Source organism: Bos indicus, chromosome 2, assembly GCF_029378745.1.
Source record: "Bos indicus isolate NIAB-ARS_2022 breed Sahiwal x Tharparkar chromosome 2, NIAB-ARS_B.indTharparkar_mat_pri_1.0, whole genome shotgun sequence".
Classification (NCBI taxonomy): domain Eukaryota; kingdom Metazoa; phylum Chordata; class Mammalia; order Artiodactyla; family Bovidae; genus Bos; species Bos indicus.
The window spans coordinates 27,968,541-27,994,545 of NC_091761.1; the positions used below are offsets into that span (position 1 = coordinate 27,968,541).

The window sequence follows — 26,005 nt, forward strand, 5'->3', positions numbered from 1 at the left end:
CTGGACCTCTCTCTTCCCCCTCCACCGCCCCCTTTCCCAGACAGAGCCCCTGTCTGCACTAAGCTGGTGCTGGAGCTGTGAGGCTACGTGCTCCCGCAGGCTGTGTGAGAACCAGTTCCCAGGAAGCTCTGCCCTGGCCCCTTTGGGAGATCACATTAACACATAGAGCAGATTTTGTAAGTTTTGTCAATGGAATAAGAAAAAAGGTTAAAGGGCACGTGAACAGCTTTGCAAAGGGAACTGAATACTTTGAATATACATTTCTTAGAAAATGAAAATCATGGGGAAGCACTTAATATGTACCTACTGGAGGAGGGTCTTTGAGACTTTGATGAAGAAAACTCATTTGTAGCAAGCAATGCCTGTCCTGAGATCATGTCTTCCCATTTGTTTCTGCTGCAGGTGTTGATGTTGACTTTGCAAAATGATCCACCCACTTTGGAAACGGGAGTAGAGGATAAGGAGATGATGAAAAAGTATGGCAAGTCCTTCAGAAAGTTACTTTCACTGTGTCTTCAGAAGGATCCCTCCAAAAGGTATGTCAAACGGAGTGACAAGTGAGTGGCCATGGCTGGGTGGAGTCCTGACGAAGCATGGTTTGTGGATGGGGAAAAGGCTGTGCCCGGATGGGACTTCTAGTTCAAGGAGATCCAGCTCTGGTCCCCGAATTTCCATTCAGCCTGTTAGTAGAAGCTTGGATCTGAAAGGGACAGAAATGAGCGAGGACCAGGGAGAGACAGAGGGAAATTTTCAGTGTTAATAAGATTGGCTGTGCTTGTTAGGTGTGGGCTCTGTCAGCAAAGGAAATGAAGTAAAACAGAAATCAGAAGCAGTTGGCAGCGGCACATTCAGAAGCTGAGCTAATATTCTGCACTGTGTAGGTTGAGCTGACCTCTCAGGATTTGAATATCCTGCCAGCTCCAGTCTAAACCAGGCAGAGCTATTGAATTTTGCATGAGCTTCCTTTGAGTTGCAGAACAAGTTGTTTGTGCTGTTTTAAAAGATTATCAGTAAAGAAGATTAACATTTTTACATTCAAAAGATTAATCATATAAACAGAAGCAAATGGTTTTAACTTAGCTTTAGTATTTCCTCTTTAGTCTTGGGACTAAATACCCTGCACTGTGGTATGTCTGTTTTCTGAGTTTGTCTCTTCCTTCTCCCTTTCTGTGATTTTGAAATATCCTGAGTAGTGAAGAGTAGAGCCCAGTGTCCTTTGTCACTTAGAGAAGGTTCATGACAGGAAGGGAGCACACTCCTTCGCTGAATAGCCTCCCTTTGTGGTGCTTGGCTGTGTGTGGCTTTGTCCTCACACACCGTTAAATGGATTACACACCTGTGGAGGCTGCTGAGAAGTTTCTGGCTACCCTCATCCATCCAGCACTCTGATTTGATACTCATATTCCAAAATGTCGAAACTGGCTTCTCTTCTGGAACTTTCTTTTTCAGGGCAGGGCCTGCTTTTCGAAGGATTCCTTCATTTTTAAGTTCTTGGTGAGACTTGAGCCTTTGCTTTTACACAGTGATCTACTGTTTGAGTTGGCTACCTTTCTCTAGAATAAACACACTTTGCATTATGTTACCTGTTCTCTGCAGTGACTTCTTTTACGTTCACTGAATTTGCCTTGAAAGAAGAAAAGGACAGTGAAAGTTGCTCAGTCGTATCCGACTCTTTGTGACCCCATGGACTACTTAGTCCATGGAATTCTCTAGACAAGACTAATGGAGTGGGTAGCCTTTCCCTTCTCCAGGGGATATTCCCAACCCTGGAATCGAACCCAGGTCTCCTGCATTGCAGGCAAATTTTTTATCAGCTGAGCCACAAGGGAAGCCCAAGAATACTGGAGTGGATCTCTATCCCTTCTCTAGCAACTCTCCACAGCCCAGGAATCAAACTGGGGTCTCCTGCATTGCAGGTGGCTTCTTTACCAACCGAGCTACCGGGGAAGCCCTTGAACTTGCCTTGAAGCTTCTCTGTGCAGTCACCTTTCTCTTGAAGCCAGGTTCAAAGACTCTGCTGTTAAGCATCTTGAAATCATTTATTGTAACAGGGATGCAAGACTTGCTTACTTTCTTCTTGTATTTGGTGTCATCTGCAAATGTAAGTTTTATCTGCAAATGTAAGTTTTTGGCAAGGAAAACAGAACTTGATCCTGCAAACCCAGTGAGAGAAGAACTTGTCCTCCCCTTTAGCACTAGATTGTAACTGATGGTCTTTGTGATTCTTAGTTGAGACCCCACCTAGTGGTAGTGATAGGTAATCACAATTCCAGCTATGTTGATAAAAGATTCTGGAGGGTAGAATTGTTGGGCTTCCCAGGTGGCTCAGTGGTAAAGAATCCTCATTCCAATGCAGAAGACACGTGTTTGATCTCTGATCAGGAGGATCCTCTGGAGGAAGAAATTTGGCAGTCCACTCCAGTATTTTTGCCTCGATAGTCCCATGGACAGAGGAGCCTGGCAGGCTACAGTCCATGGAGTCACAGAAACTCAGACAAAACTGAGCGACTGAACATACACACAATTGTTAGTGTACTTACTGATATGAAAATATATCCCTTTAGGAGACTCATAATTTTGTCAAAATAGACCATCATACTTTATATTTAACATTCCATCTATTTTTCTCAATAATCTTGAGTGTTTCCAGGTTTAATTTGTTATATGAACTCAAATGTCAGGTTCCCATCACCCCACTAAACAATAACAACAAAACTGTTAGAAAAGACATGTACAGCAGATATTCAAAACGTCTTTCCCTCAAAGTACTCTCTTAGTAACGGTATTGATTTACAAAGTATGAATAGTTTAAGGACTTTTTAAAAGGTATTTTTCTCTATGACAATCTTCTCACTGTTGTACAACTGTCCTCTATAACAGAGTATTATTGGTGCATAAACTTCCCAGGTATTTCATTCTTGTAATGAAAAAAACACAGTGTAGGAAGTTTGGGTAAAAATGATTTGGGAGATGTGAGGGTAGAAAAAAACAGTATTATGATAGGATGCAATTAAAATATGTATTCATGACTGAATTAATAAGTAAACATTTAATTGTTGTGCAAGTCTGAAAGTGTGAATATTTCCTGTCTTCTCTGCCTTTGCTTATATTGTCCAAATATTTTTCCTCTTCTCCTCTCCCCTTTCCACCTGTCTTTCACCGCTTAGTTCAAAGGCCCCATATTCTCAAAGTTAGATACATTTGGGTGAGAGTCCTAGCCCTTCTTCCTCATCATCTGTATGCCTCAGTTTCCTTGTCTGTAAAATGGGCTTAATAACATCAGGTCGTAGTGTTGCTATGGGGATGGAACAAGATAATGCATTTAAAGCAGAGAACACAGTGCCTGAGTATTTCTAAGTATTCATGAAATTGGGATTACCATTTTCTTTCTTTCTTCATTATTTACCTGTCTTTTCCTGACCAGCGGAGTCATTGCAACTTCTGGTTTCCTACTTCCTATTTGAAGATATGTCTCTTGTAGCACTTACTGCACTATGTAGATTAATTGACTTACATATCCAGTTTCCTCATGAGTTCCTTAGGTTTTTAGAAGGAGAGTCTGTGTGTCTCATCTTTCTGTCTCTCTGTCTTTCTGTCCACAGTGACTGGTCTGCATTACATACTCAGTGGTATTTCTTGAACACCTGGAAGCAATGGGGAGCTTGCAGTTTGGGGATGATTTAGACTCACTGAAAAGAATTTCAGAGCCAAACCAGATTGTAGTGGGTTGAGAGAGGGGTGAAGGCAGGAATTTTGATCCTTATATTTATTTCTGTTGCCAGCATATAGATCCTCTGCTTGTGGTCTAAAAGCAGTTAACTGGTACCAACACCTTGGTTTTACTGAGTGCCTTTTTTTAGCAATGAGTGAAAACATATCACTGGGTAACAGTGACCAGACGGAATCATTGCAGTGTGAGAGCCCTCAGGCTAGCTGAGAAGGAGCTGTGCTTTCTGTCAACCTCAAGAACTCTTGGAACTTCCCATTGCCTGAGAGCTGGGTGTCAGAGTTCTTTGCCTCATCCAAGTCTGTGCCCTGCATTTGCATAGACAAAGATTTGCTTGTATTTGCATAGCAGAACATTTTGCTATTCTTAAAAAAATCCTTTCTCTTAGAGGCTACATCTTTTATATGGATGGCAACTATAAAAATAACTAGCATTTTTGGGGCACATTTTTCCATCCACAAAGGAGTGGATGTTGCATAGATGAATCCATTGGAAGCAAATAAAACTTAAATATTTCTTTGGGAGTGGGGGCAGGGTGAGAAATACAGCTCTGCTGGAGGTGAATGTATTGTTAGAAGTTAAAATACAAATTTTCAGAACTATTTAAACTGTATCATATTCATCCTGAATCCTTTGAACATTATTTTAAGTCTTGGTGGACTTTGGCTTATCCACATGTATTTGAATCCTTTAAGGGATTTTCTTCTGAGAATGTTGCTGCTTGCAGACTCCTTCCGCATTGTTTTTAAGGATTTAAAATTGAGTCATTATTCAAAGCCTGGGACATCATTACAGTTGCTGGTATAGCAATTTAGCATTTCTTGTAATATGCTGTTTGCTTGTAATATTGTATTGCTTGATAATTGTTAGTGGCCTTGTAAGACATAACAATGCTTGCAGAATTCTTTCTACTGTAGTACTCGGCTAAGAGGCAGGCAGCATTGATGGTTCCTGCATTAACCCTGCACTGGTCATTTCCATGGGCTTCCCAGGTGGCTCAGCGGTCAAGAATCCGCCTGCCAATATAGGAGATGTGGGTTTGATCCCTGGATTGGGAAGATCCCCTGGAGAATGAAATGGCAGCCCACTCCAGTATTCTTGCCTGGGAAATCCAATGGATAGAGGAGCCTGGCAGGCTGCAGTCCATGGGGTCGCAAAGAGTTGGACACGACTGAGCACGCACACATAGTAATCTCTATAACATAAGCCCAAAACGTGAAAACCCTAAAATCAAATGGGCAACGTGCATCTTGATTTTTCTCATACCTTCCCTCACTTTCTTCCCTTCTTCATTTTCATCATTCCTCCTACTTTTCCAAACTTTTTATGGAGGCAGTTTGACATATGTAGAATTCAACTCCAAAGGGATCTGCTATTTAGCTGTTCTCTTTTATAGAGTCAGGGTTACCTATTATTTAAATATTAATCCTGTTAAAAAAGGAGTGTGGCTTTTTAAACGACTTCTCATTTCTCATGTCACTGTGCTTCTGTGTCTGTTGATGAAGTTAAGAGTAGAGCTCAGAGAACAGAGTTTTCTCTTCTCTTCAGCATGCTTTTCCCCTTGACAGTCTTGATGACCTCAGAAATGACCTTGCTGGGGAAGGAAACACAGTCCCAGGCCTGTATCTCCGGGTTGTTGTTGTTCAGTCACTCAGTCATGTCCAGTGCTTTGCAACCCCGTATTGTAGGCTCCTCTGTCCTCCACTTCTGGAGTTTGCTCCGATTCCTGTCCTTTGAGTTGGTGATGCCATCTAAGCATCTCATCCTCTGCAGCCCCCTTCTGCTTTTGCCTTCCTTCATCTCCAGGTATATCTGGCATTTCCCAGCCTTCTCTTTACATGGGTCCTACACTTGACCTTGGTAAGCTAAAGCGAGGAGGTGGGGGTTTAGGGGAGAAAGAAAGGAAGGCATTTGTGACTTTGCTCCTCAGTGCCTCCATCGCACGCAGATACACCTCTTTCCTTTTGTTTCTTGTTAGCCTGAGTCTTGTCTTCATTACATCATTCTCCTGTTCTCTACTATATTGAATAGATGCTTAGAATTTGGTGCTAACTCTAGTTCCAGAAGTTGTAGTTTGGTGCTCAGATGTCTAGTAACATCACTTTTACCCTGTATTTGATTCTGGCATGAAATTGAGCTGTAGCAGTTTTGTGGTCTGTGTTAGGCTTTGGGGCTATGAAAAAATGAACACTGTGTGGTCCCTTCCTTGGAAGGGCTTGTAACCTAGTGAGGTGGAGCAGGGAGATACAGAAACAGATAATTGCAAAATGAGTGTGGGTGGATTGGTGTGTGAGCAATGAATTCTACTTGTAGGAGCTGGGAGAAGTATCTTTGAAGATGGATGCCATTTAAATGGGTTCTTGATGGATAAGCAAGGGTGTGCCAGTTGGTTACAAACAATTCTGAAGCACAGCAGTGTGCTTTGCCATGAAAGAGCAAGGCGTGGGTGAGACCGTCACTGTGTTTGGAGGATAAGTTGGTGTGGGGCATGATTGGAAGTGAGGCTGGAGGAGTTGGGATCTCAGGCCACTAAAATCCTTTAGGAGGGATAAGAAAATATTTTTGCTTAGAAGCCAGCTAGGGAGCAGTGTGGATGGTGGGTTGGAATGAGGAAGAGAGAAGTGGCAGAGAGACCAGCCAGGAGACTGTGTCAAAACAGTAATGACCAGAAAAAAAATGAGAGTGTTAGTGGCTCAGTCGTGTTCGACTCTCTGTGACGCTATGGACTGTAGCCTGCCAGGCTCCTCTGTCCATGGAGTTTTCCAGGCAAGAACACTGGAGTGGGTAGCCGTTCTCTTCTCCAGGGAATTTTCCCAACCCCAGGATCCAACCCAGGTCTCCCACACGGCAGACAGATTCTTTACCATCCGAGCCACCAGGGAAGCCCTTTGACCAGAGAGAGTGGAGGCTTTCAACCAAAAGAGTAGCCTTGAGCTCCTTCATCATCTTAATTTTCTTAGGTTTCTTTTCTTTTCACTTTGAAAAATTAAATCTAGGTTATTTTGTACGTGTCTTGGTTTTTGAAATTTGGTTTCACAGCGTAAGTTGCCAAACATACCCAGTCCCTTGTGTAATGGTTCTGAATGTTCTCTCAGTAGCCGTCTCCTTCCCACAGACACAACCCATGTGTTAGGATGTTCTGACCATCCTCTCCCTGCCCGACAGCATAGTCTCTTATCTGGCAGATTGTAAGCCGACGAGGGTGGTGTTTATGCCTGTCATCGTCATCAGAGTGTGCCTAGTATTAGCATGATACCTGACAAATAGCAGGTGTTCGTTGCATACTTACTGAGAGAGTGAAAGGATGAATTTGCAGTTGCTGAAAGCAAAAAACTCTACCAGCGATCTCTTAAAAGTAGTCTACGTTAAAAAAAAAAAAAAGCAACCAAAGTTAAATCACTTGAGTTATCCTTTTTAGTTCTAGTTGCCTGGTAAGCAAAGAACAGAAACAAGGTCCAAGGTAAAAATTGCTGAATTTGAATCGACTTGCCAAGGACTATGGAACACAGAATGTAAAGTGTGGCCCGCCTGTCATGTAGACCTTTGTTTACTCAAAGAAATTAGCAATTAGAGGCTGCTGGTTGCAATGGCTATGGCCGTTTGGGGTTCTTTATTAGGTACTTGTAACCAGTGTTCCACTTGAAATTGAGGAAAAGCACAGTAACAATTTAAAGAGAAAATGTCTTTGCACAGAAATGCAGTCTATGGCCCCTGCAGACTGTCACAGTTCACCATTGCACCGAACGACGTTCCCTAATTCTTTTGTATGCTGGGTCCCTGGAAACATTTTAGTGGGGCTTCCTGGTTCAGAGCACTGGTTTCCAGTCTCTTCAAGTGTGAGGGCTCCCTGTAAACTTGGATTCCGTAGTCTTAGGCACTTCAACAATCACTTCCTGAGAAGAGACCTAATGATACTCAGTCAGGCTTCCTTCCCCCCTCCCAGTTTTTTATTATGAAAAATTTAAAACATACAGAAAAGATGATAAAATAACAGTGTTTACGTCTTTGTAAACTCCTAGATTCAACAATTATTCACCTTTCTCATATCTGCTGTCCCTATTTATCTAAATTTTATTGGCTGAACAGAAAATAAGGAGCAAACTTACGACGTCAGCGTGCGTTCCCTCCAAATAAAGACACATTCCTCCATCACCAAAATACTTTTCCACGCTGAAGTAAATGAACAGAAATTTCCTAAAATTGTCCGCTGCCTAGCACATTCACCCATCTCTGTTTCTCAATGGCTCTTGTAGCTTCTTCTCCTCTTAAAATTCAAAACTCAGGAGAGGGTCACACGTTGATTTTAGTTTTATGTTTAAATCTGTTTTCATCTAAAACAGTCCCCTCACGCCTCCCCTTTTCTTCTACGACACCAGCATTTTTAAGAGAGGAGCCCAGTTATTTTGCTGTCTGTCTGTCCTCTAGGTTTATGTGATTCTTTCTGCATGCCTGCAGGACCTGTTGATGAAGGGAGTGGTTCTTTGTGGAAGAGTGCCAGTTATTTAATGTAGAAGGAATGATAGAAGTAGAAAAATCAGTGTCCTGCCACCTCCATTGAAATAATTATTTAAGGCAAAGATGCTACAACCAGCAGGTGAAAGATTCTCCAGGACAGGATATGCATATCATGGCAAAGTATTATCTAACAGAAAACTTGCTGGTTGCAGTGGGGCAGACTTACCTTGGAGAGATTTCGGGCCTGGAGACCAAGTGGTTCAACATAACATCTGTCCCAGTGAAATAACCTATCATCATGTGCCTCCCAGTGCTGCAGTAATTACAATGTGCATCATCTATGAAGTGTTCTTCCCCCAAATACTTGTGTCAGCCTAGCCAGTCCTTTAGACCCAACTGTCAGTTTATGGAAAATACAGGACAGAGAAATAAGTGACACATGAGGAAACAATCAGACTAGTCTCGTAATGCTTTTAAGTGACTTTGCATTCTATTAGTCACTGTCACATTTATGTTTCCTTGAAAAACAGTAGTCCAAGTACACTTTAGACAGGGTGACTCGGTGGGTGGATAGAGCCTGTACGCATGCGTGGTCCCCTTGCAGCCACCGCCGCTCATGGAGAATCGTAGAACACTGTGGACATAGTTTCCTTGATAGGGTCACACTGCCGCTTGTCCTGCTTCTGAATAATACAGGGATTTAGCTCACGGACGTGTCAGTCTGCCACCTTTTAGAAACCCTGCATTCACTTAGTGAAGTGTGAGGATGGAGGATGGAAAGCTGATCATGCCCCACATATTTAACTTACAGGAGTGTGTGTGTTTTGCAGTCGAGGTGTTTGAAAAGAACTGGAAAATCGGTGCCAGTTTATTTGGTGCCGGCTTACAATGAATTTAGTCTGTGGTGTGCTATTCCTGAAACTGGTCTTCCAGAAAGACTCTAGGATTAAGTTTTTTCATCAAGGCAGTGTCTTTATTGAGTGGTCATTGTTTCAACTCTAATTTATTATTGATCTTTCAGGCCCACAGCAGCAGAACTTTTAAAATGCAAATTCTTCCAGAAAGCCAAGGTAACATGCTTAAAAACCCAAGTAAATCTGCTATTTTTAAATCACTATGAATTTCAGTGTATCATATTTGATGTCAAACATTGGGAATATTTGTTTTGCAGAACAGAGAGTACCTGATTGAAAAGCTGCTTACAAGAACACCAGACATAGCCCAAAGAGCCAAAAAGGTAAGCACCATGAGCACTCTGGCCCCAGTGGGAGCCTCTCCCGCACCCAGGGAAGTGGAGCCTGTAGAAGAATAAGAAAAAAGATTTCCACATAGTCAGGGTGTGTATTTAGAGATTACTGGGTTAGTGATTACTCAGATAACTGCATTTTGCCTTTTGGTTACCTCAGGCTGCAGCTATGTGTTTGGGTGTAGAAAAAATGTGAAACTCAAAATGATTTCATTTTTCCATTTATTGGCTTTGCTTAAAGAAGTTCGGAGGGGAGGGGCTTGTGTTGAGACTAAAACACTGGAGAGGTAAAATATCTTTGAATATCTTTTTTGGGGGGTGGATTTTACCAAAGATGAACAGTCATTTGTAATCAGCTTGAAATGACAAAATGAAAAACAAAACTTTCATTTTTAATGGTTATTTTGAATATCTGAGTGACATAGTTTCTTTTCTCAGAAAAGACCTTGATTTTTTCTGTAGTCTATGCTATGTTAACTAAATTATGTTAATAATTACCTAAAAAACTGGATTTAAATTTTTTTTTTTAAAATGGTATGTATGTGTGAGTGTATTTATGTTTGACCCAGAGTTTTTCTTGCTTGTAATGACAGATTTTATTATGGTATGAAACTTAACAAAATTTAACCTCAGATTTGGTTTGGTTTAGTTTGATTTTAAAATTGTATTAGATATTTAAATTTAAGATATTGATGTAGGCACAGATTTAGAAAGGGGAAGGTTCTTTTTATTTCCTTTTTACAATTAATACTTACAGGGGAAGTTGATATGAATCTAAGTTGTCTGCTCTGTAAATAAAATTGGCCAAGAAATATATGCATGAGAGGTTGCATCTCAGGATACCTAAGTGTTAGTAACTTGGACTGTTAACGTCTAGACACTGCTTTTTCTAAATCACTGGGTATGAAATACATTTAGCTGATGCTTTCAAATTGCTTTAAATATTAGATTTTAAAATAGACTTCAAGAAATGACCCATCTTGTGCGGGTATCTGAGCCCGTCTCCTAGACCTGCAGAATTCTTTGGAATGGGCTGGTTCTCAGGCTGTGAGTCTGGGCAGGTGATGGGGGATCACTATCCTGACTGTGGAGATGTGAACCAGGGCTGGTCTCTGGGATGGCTCTGAAGGAAAAGTGAAAATTTAGCAATATTCCATCAGAGTGACTGGAAAAGGCAATGGCACCCCATTCCAGTACTCTTGCCTGGGAAATCCCATGGATGGAGGAGCCTGGTAGGCTGCAGTCCATGGGGTCGCTGAGGGTCAGACACGACTGAGCGACTTTGCTTTCATTTATTACTTTCATGCATTGGAGAAGGAAATGGCAACCCATTCCAATTTTCTTGCCTGGAGAATCCCAGGGACAGGGGAGCCTGGTGGGCTACCGTCTATGGGGTTGCACAGAGTCAGACACGACTGACGTGACTTAGCAGCAGCAGCATCAGAGTGAGACCTCCCAAGGGGCAGCATAGAGAAGCCAGAGCTTCAGTTTGAGGCAACAGAAAGTCGAGAGTACCCACCAGAGTGCGGGGACTCCGTCCAGAACGCTTAAGGAGGTGCCTGGAGTGTTTGCCTGGGGTTTTGGGGTCTAGCATGGGGTCCTCTGATCAGATAACTAGAATGTCAGCCACAGGTGAAGAAAGCTGTTAGAAAGCCACTAACTTTCACAGTGTGTTCCCCCAAAGGCCTTTGCTTCGGTTTCCCTCTGATCTCATCCTGTAGCTGCTCCCAGAAGGGCTTTCCCAAGCCTGCGTCCTGCCCAGGCCTCCCCCTCCCGCCTCCAGCTCGGCTCCTTATACAGCGTGTTTCCCCTCCCAGACCGCACCTGCCTGTGTTTGGTGCTACTCCCTGAGCCGCCTGACCTCAGGACCCTGGGCTGCTTTTTGTATCAGACGCCACCTTCTTTGTCTTCTGAGTCCTCTCCATGTTTCCCTCTGCACCGTTTCTTGGAATGTTTCTTCCTGTTTTTAATTGAACATTTGCAGTAGATTTCTGTTAATAACTATTCTCCTACACCCATTCCACCTTGGGCACTAGTGCAAGATTAACTGTCTAAGCATGTCACTTAATTGCTCAAACGTGATTTCCAGAATTAAACAAAAGCAAATAAATGGGGGGAAACAAGTTGCCTATCAAATAAAGTGCAAGCTCCTTAGCCTTAAATTCATGGCACCATTTCAACTTCCTGCCTTATACCATTGACCCTTGAACAGCACGCCAGCCCTCTGTGCAGTCTCAGATCTGAGCGTTAATTTATAGTTTGCCCTCGGTGTATATGGTTCCTCTGTACCTGCAGATTCACTGAATTGTGGATTGTGTTGTACTGTAGTGAACACTGAAAGAAATCCATATGTGAATGGACTTGCACATCAAACTTGTGTTGTTTAAGAGTCAACTCTATTGTATACCAAACTTAAAGCACCTCTAGTTCTTACTACATAACCCGTACTTTCCTTTGACACTCCATCAGCAAAGACTATGTTCAGGCTGTCACTTCCCTTTTTTTAAAATTTAGATTACATATTGTTACATATTATTGTGCTGTGCATTCCAAATTTCATTTTGAATGTATCTTAAATAACAAAGAGCTCCTTTTGGGAGATGATTTTCCAACCATGTCTTCTGCCCTTTTGTTTGCTCCTTGATCTGAGACTTAAACCTCAGGGCTTGTCATTCATTCCTTTGAAAGGAAAATGGCCACACATTTCAAAGTCACACAGAGTCACACAGAATGTGAATTAGTTCTTTAAACATCATAATAGAAAAGAGAAGGGCCCCATAGTAATGTTATTCTGACTCTCCAGCTTCATTACGTTGGCTGTTTTCCTGTCATAATTCTCGTTTTACAGTGTAAGTTGGTTCTCAACTACACGCCATTCCTTGCCCGTAGGTTCCATGGCAGGTATGCCAACCAGGACAGCATCCATCAGAATGCGTGTCTTGTTCATAGTAAGTGCCCACAAGTGTTTGTTGACTCAGTGAATGCATGCTTCAGTGGGCCAAGGAAAAGCCATTTGAAACTCATTTGTCACTCTCTTGAACCTCTCAAATGCTTGGCATATACTTGTTCCTGGGCTTCCTGTTAATAATAAACCACCCTCCTTCTCCTGGGCTCATGATGTTGATGAGCATCCTTGCTGTTCCTCATTCGAAACCCCTCATGTGGGCGTGGCCACTAGGAAGTAAATACTATTTTAATCACTATGTGAATTGAAAACCCTTGTGGTAAGATGACTCTTTACATGTAGGTTCTTAAAGTGTTTAAGTAAATGTAATTTAAAATCGATACAGAGGAGCTGCTAGTGCTCTCTGTGTTACTCTTTCTTGGACTTGTCTTGATTGGCATCTTTTCAGCGGTCTCCCTTCCTGTGTGCTGTGGTGCCCCTAGTTAACTGTACTCTAGTTTCTTGGTTGGGGATATGTTCCTCACAGGCTACTCTTTGTTAGTCCCTTGATTTTTGTCTCCTCAGTTTGTTGTTTTTAAAACAGAAACAGTTCATTGATATACCAGTGTTTACATGACAACTGGGTGTGTTGACCAAGCTTTGGACATTTTGGGAACCAAGCTGTTTGAAATTCGTTGTCATAAACCATAATCTCTGCTGCTCCTCCCTTATGGTAATCCAAGTTAAGAGCTGTTTTTCAATATGTGTTTTTTGTAACATGAACAACCCTCATATTTAAGAGAGAGAGGGACTGGTATTGTAGCTGCCCTTAGGACTGCCCATGGAGCCCATCAATGCAGTCTTTTGATGTGAAAGAAAGAGGCTTCTCATATTCATGATTGCCCCAAATGTGAAGCATTCGTTGAGAGCCACATAATTCCACGTGGGTAGGTGATCTTGTCTGCGTCCAGAATGACTCCTCTAAATCAGGAAAAGCACATTAAAAAATAGAGACAGACCAGTGCGTCTTGTATGGTAATTTAGTGACATAAAATGATTTTGTTTTTTTGGATGTAAAAGTAACTTCAGAAATTAAGGATATTTGTTTTTGTTTTTTTCCCCTGGAAGCAGAGTATTTGGTCCATTCGAGGTTCTTTTGCTGAAAGGTAGTGTTGTTCAGAAATCAGTTTTATTTATTTATTTATGTCTGTGTTGGATCTTTGTTGCTGCCTGTGGGCTTTCTCTAGGTGCAGGGGCCTCTGGTTGCAGAGCATAGTCTCTAGGTGTTCGGGCTCAGTAGCTGTGGTGCATGGGCTCAGTTGCCTCGTGGCATGTGGAATCTTCCCAGGCCGGGGATCCAACCTGTGTCCCCTGCATTGGCAGGCAGATTCTTAACCACCGGACCACCAGGAAGGTGCTTAATTTTCTTTCACCTTGATTTTTCTGTCTATGAAATGGAAATTCTTTCTGACCTCAGGAATGTGGAGAAGGGGGTAATGAGAGATTTGGTGTTTCTGGACCATCAGTTCAGTTCAGTTCAGTCGCTCATTCGTGTCTGACTCTTTGCGACCCCATGAATCACAGCACGCCAGGCCTCCCTGTCCATCACCAACTCCCAGAGTTCACTCAGACTCACGTCCATCGAGTCAGTGATGCCATCCAGCCATCTCATCCTCTGTCGTCCCCTTCTCCTCCTGCCCCCAATCCCTCCCAGCATCAGAGTCTTTTCCAATGAGTCAACTCTTCCCATGAGGTGGCCAAAGTACTGAAGTTTCAGCTTTATCGTCATTCCTTCTAAAGAAACCCCAGGGCTGATCTCTTTTAGAATGGACTGGTTGGATCTCCTTGCAGTCCAAGGGACTCTCAAGAGTCTTCTCCAACAACACAGTTCAAAAGCATCAATTCTTCGGCGCTCAGCCTTCTTCACAGTCCAACTCTCACATCCATACATGACCACAGGAAAAACCATAGCCTTGACTAGACCAACCTTTGTTGGCAAAGTAATGTCTCTGCTTTTGAATATGCTATCTATGTTGGTCATAACTTTCCTTCCAAGGAGTAAGCATCTTTTAATTTCATGGCTGCAGTCACCATCTACAATGATTTTGGAGCCCCAAAAAATAAAGTCTGACACTGTTTCCACTGTTTCCCCATCTATTTCCCATGAAGTGATGGGACCAGATGCCATGATCTTCGTTTTCTGAATGTTGAGCTTTAAGCCAACTTTTTCACTGACCATAGGACATTGTAAATTCTAAATGAGAACATGCTAATAATGACCCAGGAGGACAGAGTAAGTGCAGCTGTATAACTTCTTAGCTTATTCCTTATCCTCGTGCATGAGAAGAAAAGGCTTTATTTTCTTCTCATGTGGCTTTTTTAGGGGCCTGTCTCCAGCTGTCTTTTGGTGTTTGAAAGCTTGGCCAAGTATTGTTCCATCATTAACATTCCTGGAATCGCTGGGTGGAAAAGGTGTAAATCATTCTGTTAGAATCAGATGCAGATGCTTAGAACTCTTTGCACTTCCTGCAGGAGCATCTGAGTATCAGAGTTGGCTGAAGTCTTTGCTTTATGTTTGTGAAATAAACCTTGGGTCCCCACACACTCACACTCATATTCATATACTTGCTGTGGCTAAAGCTCACTGATGGCAGGACAGGGGCACCCTGTCTAAATGCCAACTGCTTAGCTAAAAAGTATGTTGGCCAGAGAAGGGATGACTGCTTAGCTAAAAAGTATGTTGGCCAGAGAAGGGATGAAGTGGGGAAACAAAACACAGTGTATCTTTTTAATATGGTTGTCTGTGTTTTCATGGGGAGTAGACTCACTGGAGGATTTATGGTTTGAATATTCTTAATTATGAAATTGAGAAGTTAAAAATGGTGAGTGATTATCAGGAGGAAGGGGGTATTTTATCACTACTACATTTGGGTGAAGCCCTTGTGAATTCAAAGAACTCGGATGGTGTTTGTGGGTACCGGAATTTGTTATATCAGGCTCTGAGATTGGTTTTATATTAATGACCCAAGGCTGTTGGCTCCATGTGGTCTTTCTGTGTATTTAGGAATCAGTAGGTAGGAATATGATAGTTCACATTTGAAACTTGACATGTATTGATAACTGGTACTGTTTTTACTTTTTATTTTGAAATAATTTCAGACTTACAAAAATGTTAGCAGAATAGTATAAACATTTCTCTCTATTTTCTCTCATGCTTTCTTTTGGAACGTTTCAAAGCTATAGACATGATGCCCTTTATCTTTAAATATACTTCAGTGTGTATTTTCTAAAAACAAGGACATTCTCTTATATCACAGTATGATTGTCAACATCAGGAGACTAACTGGTGCAAAACTATTACTTAATTTTCAGATCTCATATAAATTCTGCCAATGATAGTTTGCCTGGTGTAGGACCCAATCCAGGATCGTATAGTTTGATCTCTCCTTTAGTCTTCTTTAATCTGGAACAGTCTTTCTTTTTCTTTTACAACTGTGACACTTTTAAAGAGAAAGGACAGCTGTTTTGTAGTTTGGGTTTGTCTGGTAATTCTTCATGATTAGATGCAGTGTATGCATTTTTGATGGGACTGTCTTGTAAGTGATGCCATGTTCCTCTTGGCGTATCATATTACAAGGCACATGATGTTGATTTAATCCTTTACTGGTGATGTTATCACGTGCTTAAGGAGCATCTGTCAGCTTCTTCACTGTAAACACAATTAGCTCTTAATAGGAAGGACACATTAATATTACATTCCCTCTTTATATTAAACATTAAAAGGTAAAGTGAATATTTACTGGGTCGTTGGTCCTTTTTCGAGGAAACATTTCTGCTTTGTGGCATTGTGGTTGTACATTCAGAGGATATAAATGATAGGAGTTCTCTATAATTTCCCAGCAGCCTTGCAGACAGTGAACATTTTGCTAGCGTGTGGTGTTCAGATCGAGGTGAGTGGTGGCAATGGTGCTGCTCCAGCCTCTGTACCAGGTCTGGAAGCGGAAGCATTTGAATCGGTGACCTTTGTTGGCTCTGCTGCCTGATCTTTCAGATGCAGCCAAGGACACTGACATGGTGCTGCCCTGGGGGTGAGAGGATCTGCCCAGGGAGTCTGGTGCTGCGTTTGACTCACACTGGGCGCTCCATTCAACAGTGGCTGCTGTGGATATCATGTATTGATAAATAAGGAGAATAATTCTTGTGGTTACCGCAGACAGGCAATTTAGAAATATGCAGTGAAACAGGAAGCAAGGAAAGAGGCCTTAAGGCAGGTGGGGGAGGAGGGGTGATGTGGGTGGCTGTTGCCGTTGCTCTGGGTAGAATGGAGTAAGAGCCCACGGAGGCCTGCCAAAAGAAGGAAAGAATGACCGTCGTTATTTCATCGCCATTGTCCCAATGTTCTCTGCCTCATCAAGGCGCTGGCAGTGGGTGCGGGCTAGGGCATCCCTCTCCACAGCAATCCCCTCCACTGTGTGAAGTGGGGGACTTGTTTGTGAAGAGCCTAAGAACACTAGGAATTAAATACACATAGAGCTGCTATCCTTTCACACCTGTTAGACTGCTTTCAGATATGCTTCCTTATTTATTTGAAACAATTGTGCTCCAAGACAGGTAGGCAGGGCAGGTGTTATTATGTACTGCGGAGGAATGCATGAGAGCTGAAAAGATTTGCTTAAAGTCGCATTGCTTAAACAGGCAATTCTTATTTCTGCTTCGGTGCTCTTTCCACTGAATTGTACCTCAGAAGAAAGAAGAAGGAAAGGGAGAGGATAGGAAGGAGATACAGATGGAGAGGGTGGGCAGGATTAAACAGCACAAATAGGAAAGGCAGGGGCTTCCCTGGTGGCTCAGATGGTAAAGAATTTGTCTGCAGTGCAAGAGACCTGGGTTTGATCACTGGGTCGGAAAGATCCCCTGGAGAAGGGAATGCCCACCCACTCCAGTATTCTTGCCTGGAGAATTCCATGGACAGAGGAACTTGGTGGGCTACAGTGCATGGGATCGCAAAGAGTCACACATAACTGAGTGACCAACACTTTGCTGTCAGGAAAAGCAGGCTGTTGGGGAGGCACAATTGTCATTCTCAGAGCCCACAGTCTGCTGTTTAATACACATGAAGGTGGTGCAGGGGGAGTCCATGCCATTCGTGGGTGCAGGGAGAACCCTGTAAACTTCATCGTAGGAATGTGGTGAGTTTGCCAGGGTTCTTGCAGATGTGGAGACAATAATGTGATAAAAGGGCTTTGGGGATTCTAAAGGGAAGAGAAATGGCTAGTAGGAGTTTGGTAGCCTTAGCAGTTGTTAACACCTGCCAGAGGCTTGGTGTCTCATTCATAACATGGGGGAGGTAATAACAACCCACCTCAGGCTTTTGAGGACGAAATAAGGTAAGCATAGGAAGTGTATAGCACAATAGTTGGCACAAAATAGTAAATGACTCTATAAATCTAGTTATTATCATAATCATGGTAAATTTTATTATTTTTATAATCACATATATGGCTTTACTGGGCTTCCCTGGTGGCTCAGATGGTAAAAAAAAATCTGCCTGCAATGCAGGAGACCCGGTTTTGATCCCTGGGTTGGGAAGATCCCCTGGAGAAGGAAATGGCAACCCACTCCAGTATCCTTTCCTGGAGAATTCCATGGACGGAGGAGCTTGGCAGGCTGTAATCCATGGGGTCTGGAAGAGTTGGACATGACTGAGCGACTAACATACACACACACACACACACACACACACACACACACACACACACACGCACACGGCTTTACTATTACAGTTTTGTTATTTTAATATCACTGTTGCTTTTCTGTAACCTTTTTCACTCCGGCCGCTGGGGATACCACTGCTACCATTGCTGTTTCTGCTGCAGTAAGGGCTGCTGCCGTCACAACCACTGCTGCCAATAATGGACACAGGGTGTGCAGACAGATAAAAGGATACAGTGCAGCTGTTGGGCTTGCCTTTCAGTGGGGAATATAGTGCCTGCATCACCAGACCTGGAAAACTCAGAGAGCAGCAGAGAACAAATACTTAAGGATATGGGTGTAGAATGTCCTACAAGAATAGAAAATGTCTTGGAGCTGGTCCCAGGGGGAACGTGGGAAAGGGAGAGAGGGGGACTCATACTTACTGTGGGTCTTCATGCAATGCAAAACCCTTGGTTTACATCTATCTCGTTACTAAGTTCAGTTCAGTCGCTCAGTCGTGTCCGACTCTTTGCAGCCCCATGGACTGCAACATGCCAGGCCTCCCTGTCCATCACCAACTACCAGAGTTTACTCAGACTCATGTCCATTGAGTCCTTGTAATAATCAGTGAAGTCCTGAGTAACAGAATAGAGGTATAATATGTTAGATTATTACAGCTTTTTAAGAAAAAGCTATACATTTTGAAAAATGAATGAAAAAGAGCAACCAGGACCATAAATATCTCCTGGTTTGTGATTCTTTCATTTACAGACCTGAAAATTGAGACCTAGGTTGGTTGGGCCCTGACCAAGTTCATGCTGTCATATAGTAGCCAAGTCTGAAGCCAGGCTCCCAGTTTGCTACCATTTTGTCGCTTCTTTTAGTTGATAAAGAGGGAAAATGGGTCTGAATCTTTGTAAAATTGCTCCCCCTCTTCTTGGAAGCTTATCATTAATTTATAAATGTTGAAATTTATACATTATCAAGAAACCAGAGAAGAAATTAGGTGATTTCAAATACTTGATGGGTGGATGTTAGTTTTGTTCCAGGTCTGCCCAGTAGAGGGCAGCAGTAGGTTTTAATTCTGTGTGGTTATGAACTGCAGGCTGGTCCAGCTTGGTTGAAGGTCTCAGGTTTGGTCAGAATCGCTAAGTCTCTTCAGTCATGTCCGACTCTGTGTGACCCCATGGACTGCAGCCCACCAGGCTCCCCCGTCCCTGGGATTCTCCAGGCAAGAACACTGGAGTGGGTTGCCATTTCCTTCTCCAATGCATGAAAGTGAAAAGTGAAAGTGAAGTTGCTCAGTCGTGTCTGACTTAGCGACCCCATGGACTGCAGCCTACCAGGTTCCTCTGTCCATGGGGTTTTCTAGGCAAGAGTACTGGAGTGGGGTGCCATTGCCTTCAGAATAGAAGGATCTAAAGTATGTTAGGTCTCTTCTGAGCTACTAGGTACTAGTACTGAGTACTAGGCACCGCTATCAGATGGTTTTGTTTTGTTTTGTTTTTTATTGGGCAGGAGGTTGAAGGGTGATGGTTTAGGTATTTCTTGTTATTACCACTTCTCACTTTAAATTACATTTCCTGTTAACAAATCACAGTAATCTGACATGCATTTTATATAACTCATCTCCAAAAGACAAATCTCAGTTTTGAAGATGATTGTATTTTGTGGTCAAATTAATACAGTTCTGGGCGATGAAGAAATTTCCAGAAAGTTCAGTGGTCCCTGCAGTTCTCCTCAGAGCCAGATCAGTAAAGAAGGGGGGAGTCGAAGTGCATAACTGGGAAGAAGTGAACAGAACTCTGTGTGTGTCACCACATACATTGTGGATTTAACGTAAATACTCCTGATGATGTAAGTAGGTTTGAGGATGCATGTTCAATTACTGCTTTGTGTTTCTTTCTGTATTCCTCTTGTTTAAGAACAGCCATTATGTGAATATGGGCTGCCCAGGTGGCTCAGTGGTAAAGAATCCACCTGCCAAACAGGAGACCTGGGTTTGATCCCTGGGTCAGGAAGATCCCCTGGAGAAGGAAATGGCAGCCCACTGCAGTATTCTTGCTTGGGAAATCTCATGGATAGAGGAACCTGGCGGGCTGCAGTCCATGGTGTCTAAAAGAGTCAGACACAACGTAGGACCAAGCAACAGCGGCAGCAACTGGGAATTTATTGTATTGAGGAGCTCATGTTCACAGGGAGGAGATTGGTGATTGGGGGGTGTTACTTTTCCTATTTTAAAGCTGAAAGAACAGTTGGCCAAAGGTTAAAGTTATTGATTTAACTGGACAGATGTTCCCAGAGTATAAGGTCATTGTTTTCATTATTTAAAAAAAATTTTAATTCGTTGCTTTTAGGCAGGTTAGAATGAAGTCTCTTTGGCCAGAAAAGTGCTTTAGGCCACTAGAGGGTGCCATCAGAATAGTTAATTTCCTCAGAATCTGGACAGGAATTGCTTCCCAGCGTGTAAAAACCCTTGTAGATGTTTTCCTTTGGCTCTATGCCTGATATAAGGAGCTTGACTGGTGTTTATGCTGTGAGTGAATTAGACAGAGCGGAGGATAGAGCAAAAACGAAGAGGAAAAAGCATCATACATCACTTTCAGTTCAGTTGGTGAATTGAATTTAAAAATTCATACATTCTGGGTAAGTGGCCTCTTTCTGGTGACATTTGATTTAGAACAGAGAGGATCCACTCTGGAAATTGTGATTTGCTAATCCCACCGGCCTCATTTAAGGGCGAATGTTTGTATTTTCAGATTGAGGTATCTTTTAAAAATACCAATGGCTTAAGAGAGCATTTTAAACTTTTGCTCATCTTGGAGATCCACTTTTAGAAATTTAAACATAATGACATTCTCAAAATATTATCAGAGATAGTGTTCATACAGATGAATTTGTAGAGAACTGATTGTTTTCTGTTACCAGAAATGAATCGGCGGAATCAATGGCCTTATTTCACATCCAATTGGATTTCTGAGATCTGTGTGTTCAAATGCATTATGTGCGTCATTTTTGCCTTTCGGAAATTTGACGACTTTTTCCAAAGCTTGTGTGCATCTGCTAACTTTTTGAAACTTAATTGGCATGCGTGTGCCAGGAGAAGAGCCCTGACTGCCTGCCTGTCTAGTATTCACTGAGTGTTACTGATAATATACTGACTACCATTAAGAAAGTTTGTCTTTATTCACTGTTACAACTCACACTAATACCATTTCTTTTAAAAGTAGCTGAACCGTGAGGAACAGAAAGGAATTTGGCTATGGTTGCAGAAAAGCTAGTATAAAAACTTGGCAGATGCCTTTTTGAACTTGTGAGAATTCTAATATGATTGTTCCTTCTCCCTGGTTTAAAACGTCAGTGGCCTCTTGTCAATTACAGGGTAAGTGTCAAGTTCCTGCCACTGATTAAGTTCCATGTTACTTGTAGGGTTGGGCTTCCCTGGTGGCTCAGTGGTAAAGAATCTGCCTGTAATGCAGGAGACGTGGATTCAATCGCTGGGTGAGGCAGATCCCCTGGAGAAATGGCAACCCATTCCAGTACTCTTGCCTAGGAAATCCCATGGACAGAGGAGCCTGGTGGGCTCCAGTCCGTAGGGGTGGAACAAGCATGGCTGAGTGACCAAACAATGACAACAACACTTGCAGGGTTAGGGCCACACAAAGCTCCTGTGATCTGTGTTTGGCTGCCTATCCAGCTTTTCATGAGCCACTCACCATCTCACCCTGGACACACTCTTACAGAATTATGATTCTTCTACTTTCCAATCAACACACTCCTGAAATCCCATGCGTGTTTTCCATGAAGGTACATGTATTGGTCACTCTGTTTTGGCTTCTCCCAGCACTGTCACCTCCTTAGTGGAGCTTTCTCTTAGCAACACCTCCGCCCCTCAGCCCGGCACTGCAGACAGTTCATCCTTCCTTCACTCCTCCTGCTCTGGGCCTTGTTGCGCTTGGCATCATTGGTAGTTTATTTCCTTCCACTTTTGCCTTCTAGACTGTGAGCTCCTTGGGTGCAGGCATGGTGTCATATTGTCCCCCAGTTCCCAGCATAGTATCTTGGTCAATCAGTAAGTATCTTTGGAATTAACGTTTGGCAAGCAAGGTTGTGAAGTTACGATGACAGACTTTGTGGGAGTTGGCGTGAGAGCATGAGCGGGGACAAAGTAAATCTGCTTTTAGTCTTGCAGGAGAATTGTTAAGCTGTTTTTCAGTTGGTGCTCCATCCTTGTATTTCAAGTCTATGACTCGGAGTTTATCTGATCTTAGGTTGAAAATCCTTTGTTATCTCCAATTTGCTGAGAGTCTTGGGTGAGCCAATTAATTGTATTTACCTTTGCCATCTTATCATAAAATGGAATGGTTAGATTTTATTGTCTAACAGTTATGTATTATCCACTTTGGACTATTCGACAGCAAAAATGTAGTCCCTGGCACTCAGCATATTTCCATATTGTAATTTTCCTCACCCAGTCAGTATGCATATAAGGTTTCCTGTTACCTGAAGCCACATCTAATTAGGAATATATTTTGAAACTACATTTAAATTGGTTTTTAGTACTCTTCCATTCTGGATTACCTGTTACTTATTTCCTCATTTTAGGGGAAATAATTAGATTGCACCCTTACATCATGATTCTGTAAATCTTTAAAACAAGGCCGACATTATGGAGAAGGGAAGGTGAACGAGACAGAAAATGACAGAATTTTGTACTTGGTTCAGAACAAGAGAACTCCTTTTCAGTGGAAGGAATGCACTTGTTTTGCCCTCTTTCCTCCCTGTGCTGAGCTGTGCTTAGTTGCTCAGCTATGTCTGACTTTTTGCGAGCCCCATGGACTGTAGCCCACCAGGCTCCTCTGTCCATGGGATTCTCCATCCAAGAATACTGGAGTGGGTTGCCTTGCACTCCTCCAGGGGATCTTCCCAGCCCAGGGATCGAACCCAGGTCTCCCCGCATTGCAGGCACTTTCCTCCCTAGCCTCTTACCAAGTTGTTTAATGAAATGAGAGGCCAGCAGAGGGCGTGGTATACATGCTTAAAAAATCATGGAGAGTCGGGTGTAGGGCTCTGCTTGTTTTATGTTAATCAAATTTGACTGGCATAATAGAGATGGATGACTCTTTTTTTTTTTTTTTAATTGAGTAGTATTTTTAAAAATTTCTTACTTTGAAATTCAGTAATTTTAAAAGGAATTAAAATTCAAGAGGCCCAGTTGCGGTTGTGCTTTGATATAGGATTTTCTAAGCTTCCCATTAAAATTAGTCCCACAGATTCAAATACTGATTTAAAAAAGTATATAATAACTTTAAAAAATTGTTTTTCCTTACATACACACATACAGAAAGGAAAGGAGCATTTGTAGAACTTACAAAGCAATAACAAAGCTAAGAGATTCAAACAACAGCCTTTAATTAAACCCAAATTTAAAAGACCATTTGAAATTGTTTTGATTGTTGTGCAACCAGCTTGCTGGCTGATTATATCAGTTGGGGAGGAACTGGGAAGGTCCTGCTTTTTTTGTCCAGACCAGAAGGACCCCTTAGGGAATAGAACAAGGTACTGAGTGGTGGGCTTTTCTCTGTGACTTTATGGAAAGCAGAAGGAGGTAGATGACGGAGAGAAGGAAAGAGGAAGATGAGAAACCAAGCTTGGAAAGAGGCAGAAAAGGCCCGGAGAGGGGAAAGCATTTGGTCAGGAAGCAGGGATCCATGGAGGTCTGTGATTGAAAGTTCACGACCAAGCGTAGGCTGAGCAGACAGGCCCCAGCCTGACCCTGGCTCTGGCGCTCACTCCAGGGTAGCCTGGAGCATCCACTGAGTGCCCTGTGCTGCATCTATGAAATGCAGACTGTTCAGGGGCTTCCCATTGGTGGTCCAGGGTGAAAACCCGAGTCCTTCATCAGGCCTCTAGGGTTTGGAACGGTCTAATCCCTGTCTCACCTTTAGCACTTCTCTTGCATTCTCTCCTGGTTCTCCATGTGTCTGCTGGCCTGAGGCTCTTAGAGGAGCTGCTTGCCCCTGTGTTTGGAGGTGTTAGGCTTTCCATCCTTAGCTGACCTCAGTCTCAGGTCCGTCATTTCTCCAGAAAACAAAATTGGAATTACGCTGTATTTACTGCTCTATGATCTACCTGCATTTTCATTTAAGATACCTGTGGACATTTTTTGGTGTCAACATAGATTTATACAATCATTTTAAATGACAGTATTATATTCTGCTACAAGAATGACTGTGATTAATAATGAGTTATTTCTTGATGGACAGTTAGATTGTTTCCTCTTTTTGTTGTTGTTGTTGTTGTTGTTAACCATACTGGAATGATGGAGAAGGAAATGGCAATCCACTCCAGTATTCTTGCCTGGAGTGTTCCGAGGACAGAGGAGCCTGGTGGGCTACAGTCTATAGGGTCACAAGGAGTTGGACACGACTGAGCAATTTTCACTCACTTCACATACTGGAATGAACATCATTGTACAAATGAACATCATTGTATGTGTGTTACTGTGTGTGATATTACCTATTTTCTTAGGAAATGTTCCTAGGGGTGGAATTGCTTGCTAGGGGTGGTCGAAGAGTATATGCCTTATAATGATCGATGTCTGGTGGCTTATTGATGTCTAAAGTGGGAGTCTTTGTAGTTGAAATCTTACACTGAGCCTCAGGTCTCTCATCTACAGAGTACTATATTACTTACACCATGCTTAGTCCAGTACCTAGCGTTTGATATTCAGTATTATTACTTATTTACTTTTGGTATTGAAATGTTTTCCCTGTACACTTATTTTCAGTCTTTCTTAGATCTGCAGTCAGCTGTTTTGTAGAGAGCGTGAGAGAACTTCCAGCAGTTTTGCAACCTTGAGACTTTCAGTAACTTTAGGAGAGATTAGAATTCACCATGATCGATAGAGAGCCTATTATGGAGGGCCCAGCTTGGGAACCTAAAGTCTTAGAGCCATTAAAGGTAGTTCAGAGAGAGCTGTTGTTGGCGAGAAGCATGACAAGCCCTATTCTTCTTCAGTCTGCTCTTGGGTAAGGAATTATTTTCAGTGTGCGGACGAGGCCGAGCGTGCCTTGTTACAAGGTGTTTCTGCCCGTTATTCTGTCACTTCGATCTCTTCTGTCCAGAACAAACAAATGATAAACCAGCTGCCAGCCTGTGAGTAACGATCAAACCATTTCCATCAGCCCTGGGTGTATGGTTTGGAATTCTCGTTACGAGGTCTGATGTCAGCCACTTGCACCTTACCAGGTGCTGGCCGTGCCCAGCATCTATGCTGAACGGTGGTACCACACCGTTTGGATATTGAGCTTTGCCTCTTTTTTTTTTTTTTTTTTTTTGGCTTTTGTTATATACTCATGTCCTAGTTCAGATCCCCTATGATCTTAACCAAATTATAGCTTTTAAAATTGTAACCCCCATTTTTTTCTGTATCAATTGCATAGTATTATTATTTTTTTAATAATTTTATTTATTTATGGCTGTGCTGAGTCTTTGCTGTGGTGTGGGCCCATAGGCCCACTAGGACCACAGCCTTGTCTAACTCAATGAAACTAAGCCATGCCCGTGGGGCAACCCAAGATGGGCAGGTCATGGTGGAGAGATCTGACAGAATGGGGTCCACTGGAGAAGGGAATGGCAAACCACTTCAGTATTCTTGCCTTGAGAACCCCATGAACAGTATGAAAAGGCAAAATGATAGGATACTGAAAGAGAAACTCCCCAGGTCAGTAGGTGCCCAATATGCTACTGGAGATCAGTGGAGAAATAACTCCAAAAAGAATGAAGGGATGGAGCCAAAGCAAAAACAGTACCCAGCTGTGGATGTGACTGGTGATAGAAGCAAGGTCCAATGCTGTAAAGAGCAATATTGCATAGGAACCTGGAATGTCAGGTCCATGAATCAAGGCAAATTGGAAGTGGTCAAACAAGAGATGGCAAGAGTGAATGTCGACATTCTAGGAATCAGCGAACTGAAATGGACTGGAATGGGTGAATT

At 42.6% G+C, this 26,005-nt stretch overlaps 1 protein-coding gene across 2 annotated transcripts in view; it reads left to right on the top strand.

The window, feature by feature from the left end:
- Positions 1-26,005, top strand: part of STK39 (serine/threonine kinase 39) — a 321,213-nt gene that overhangs the window by 125,853 nt on the left and 169,355 nt on the right. For both annotated transcript variants that reach the window (XM_070803818.1, XM_019971542.2), the window contains exons 8-10: positions 403-536; positions 9,204-9,252; positions 9,354-9,419. In XM_070803818.1, the coding sequence (XP_070659919.1) occupies positions 403-536; positions 9,204-9,252; positions 9,354-9,419 (249 nt within the window). The remainder of the gene's footprint in view (positions 1-402; positions 537-9,203; positions 9,253-9,353; positions 9,420-26,005) is intronic.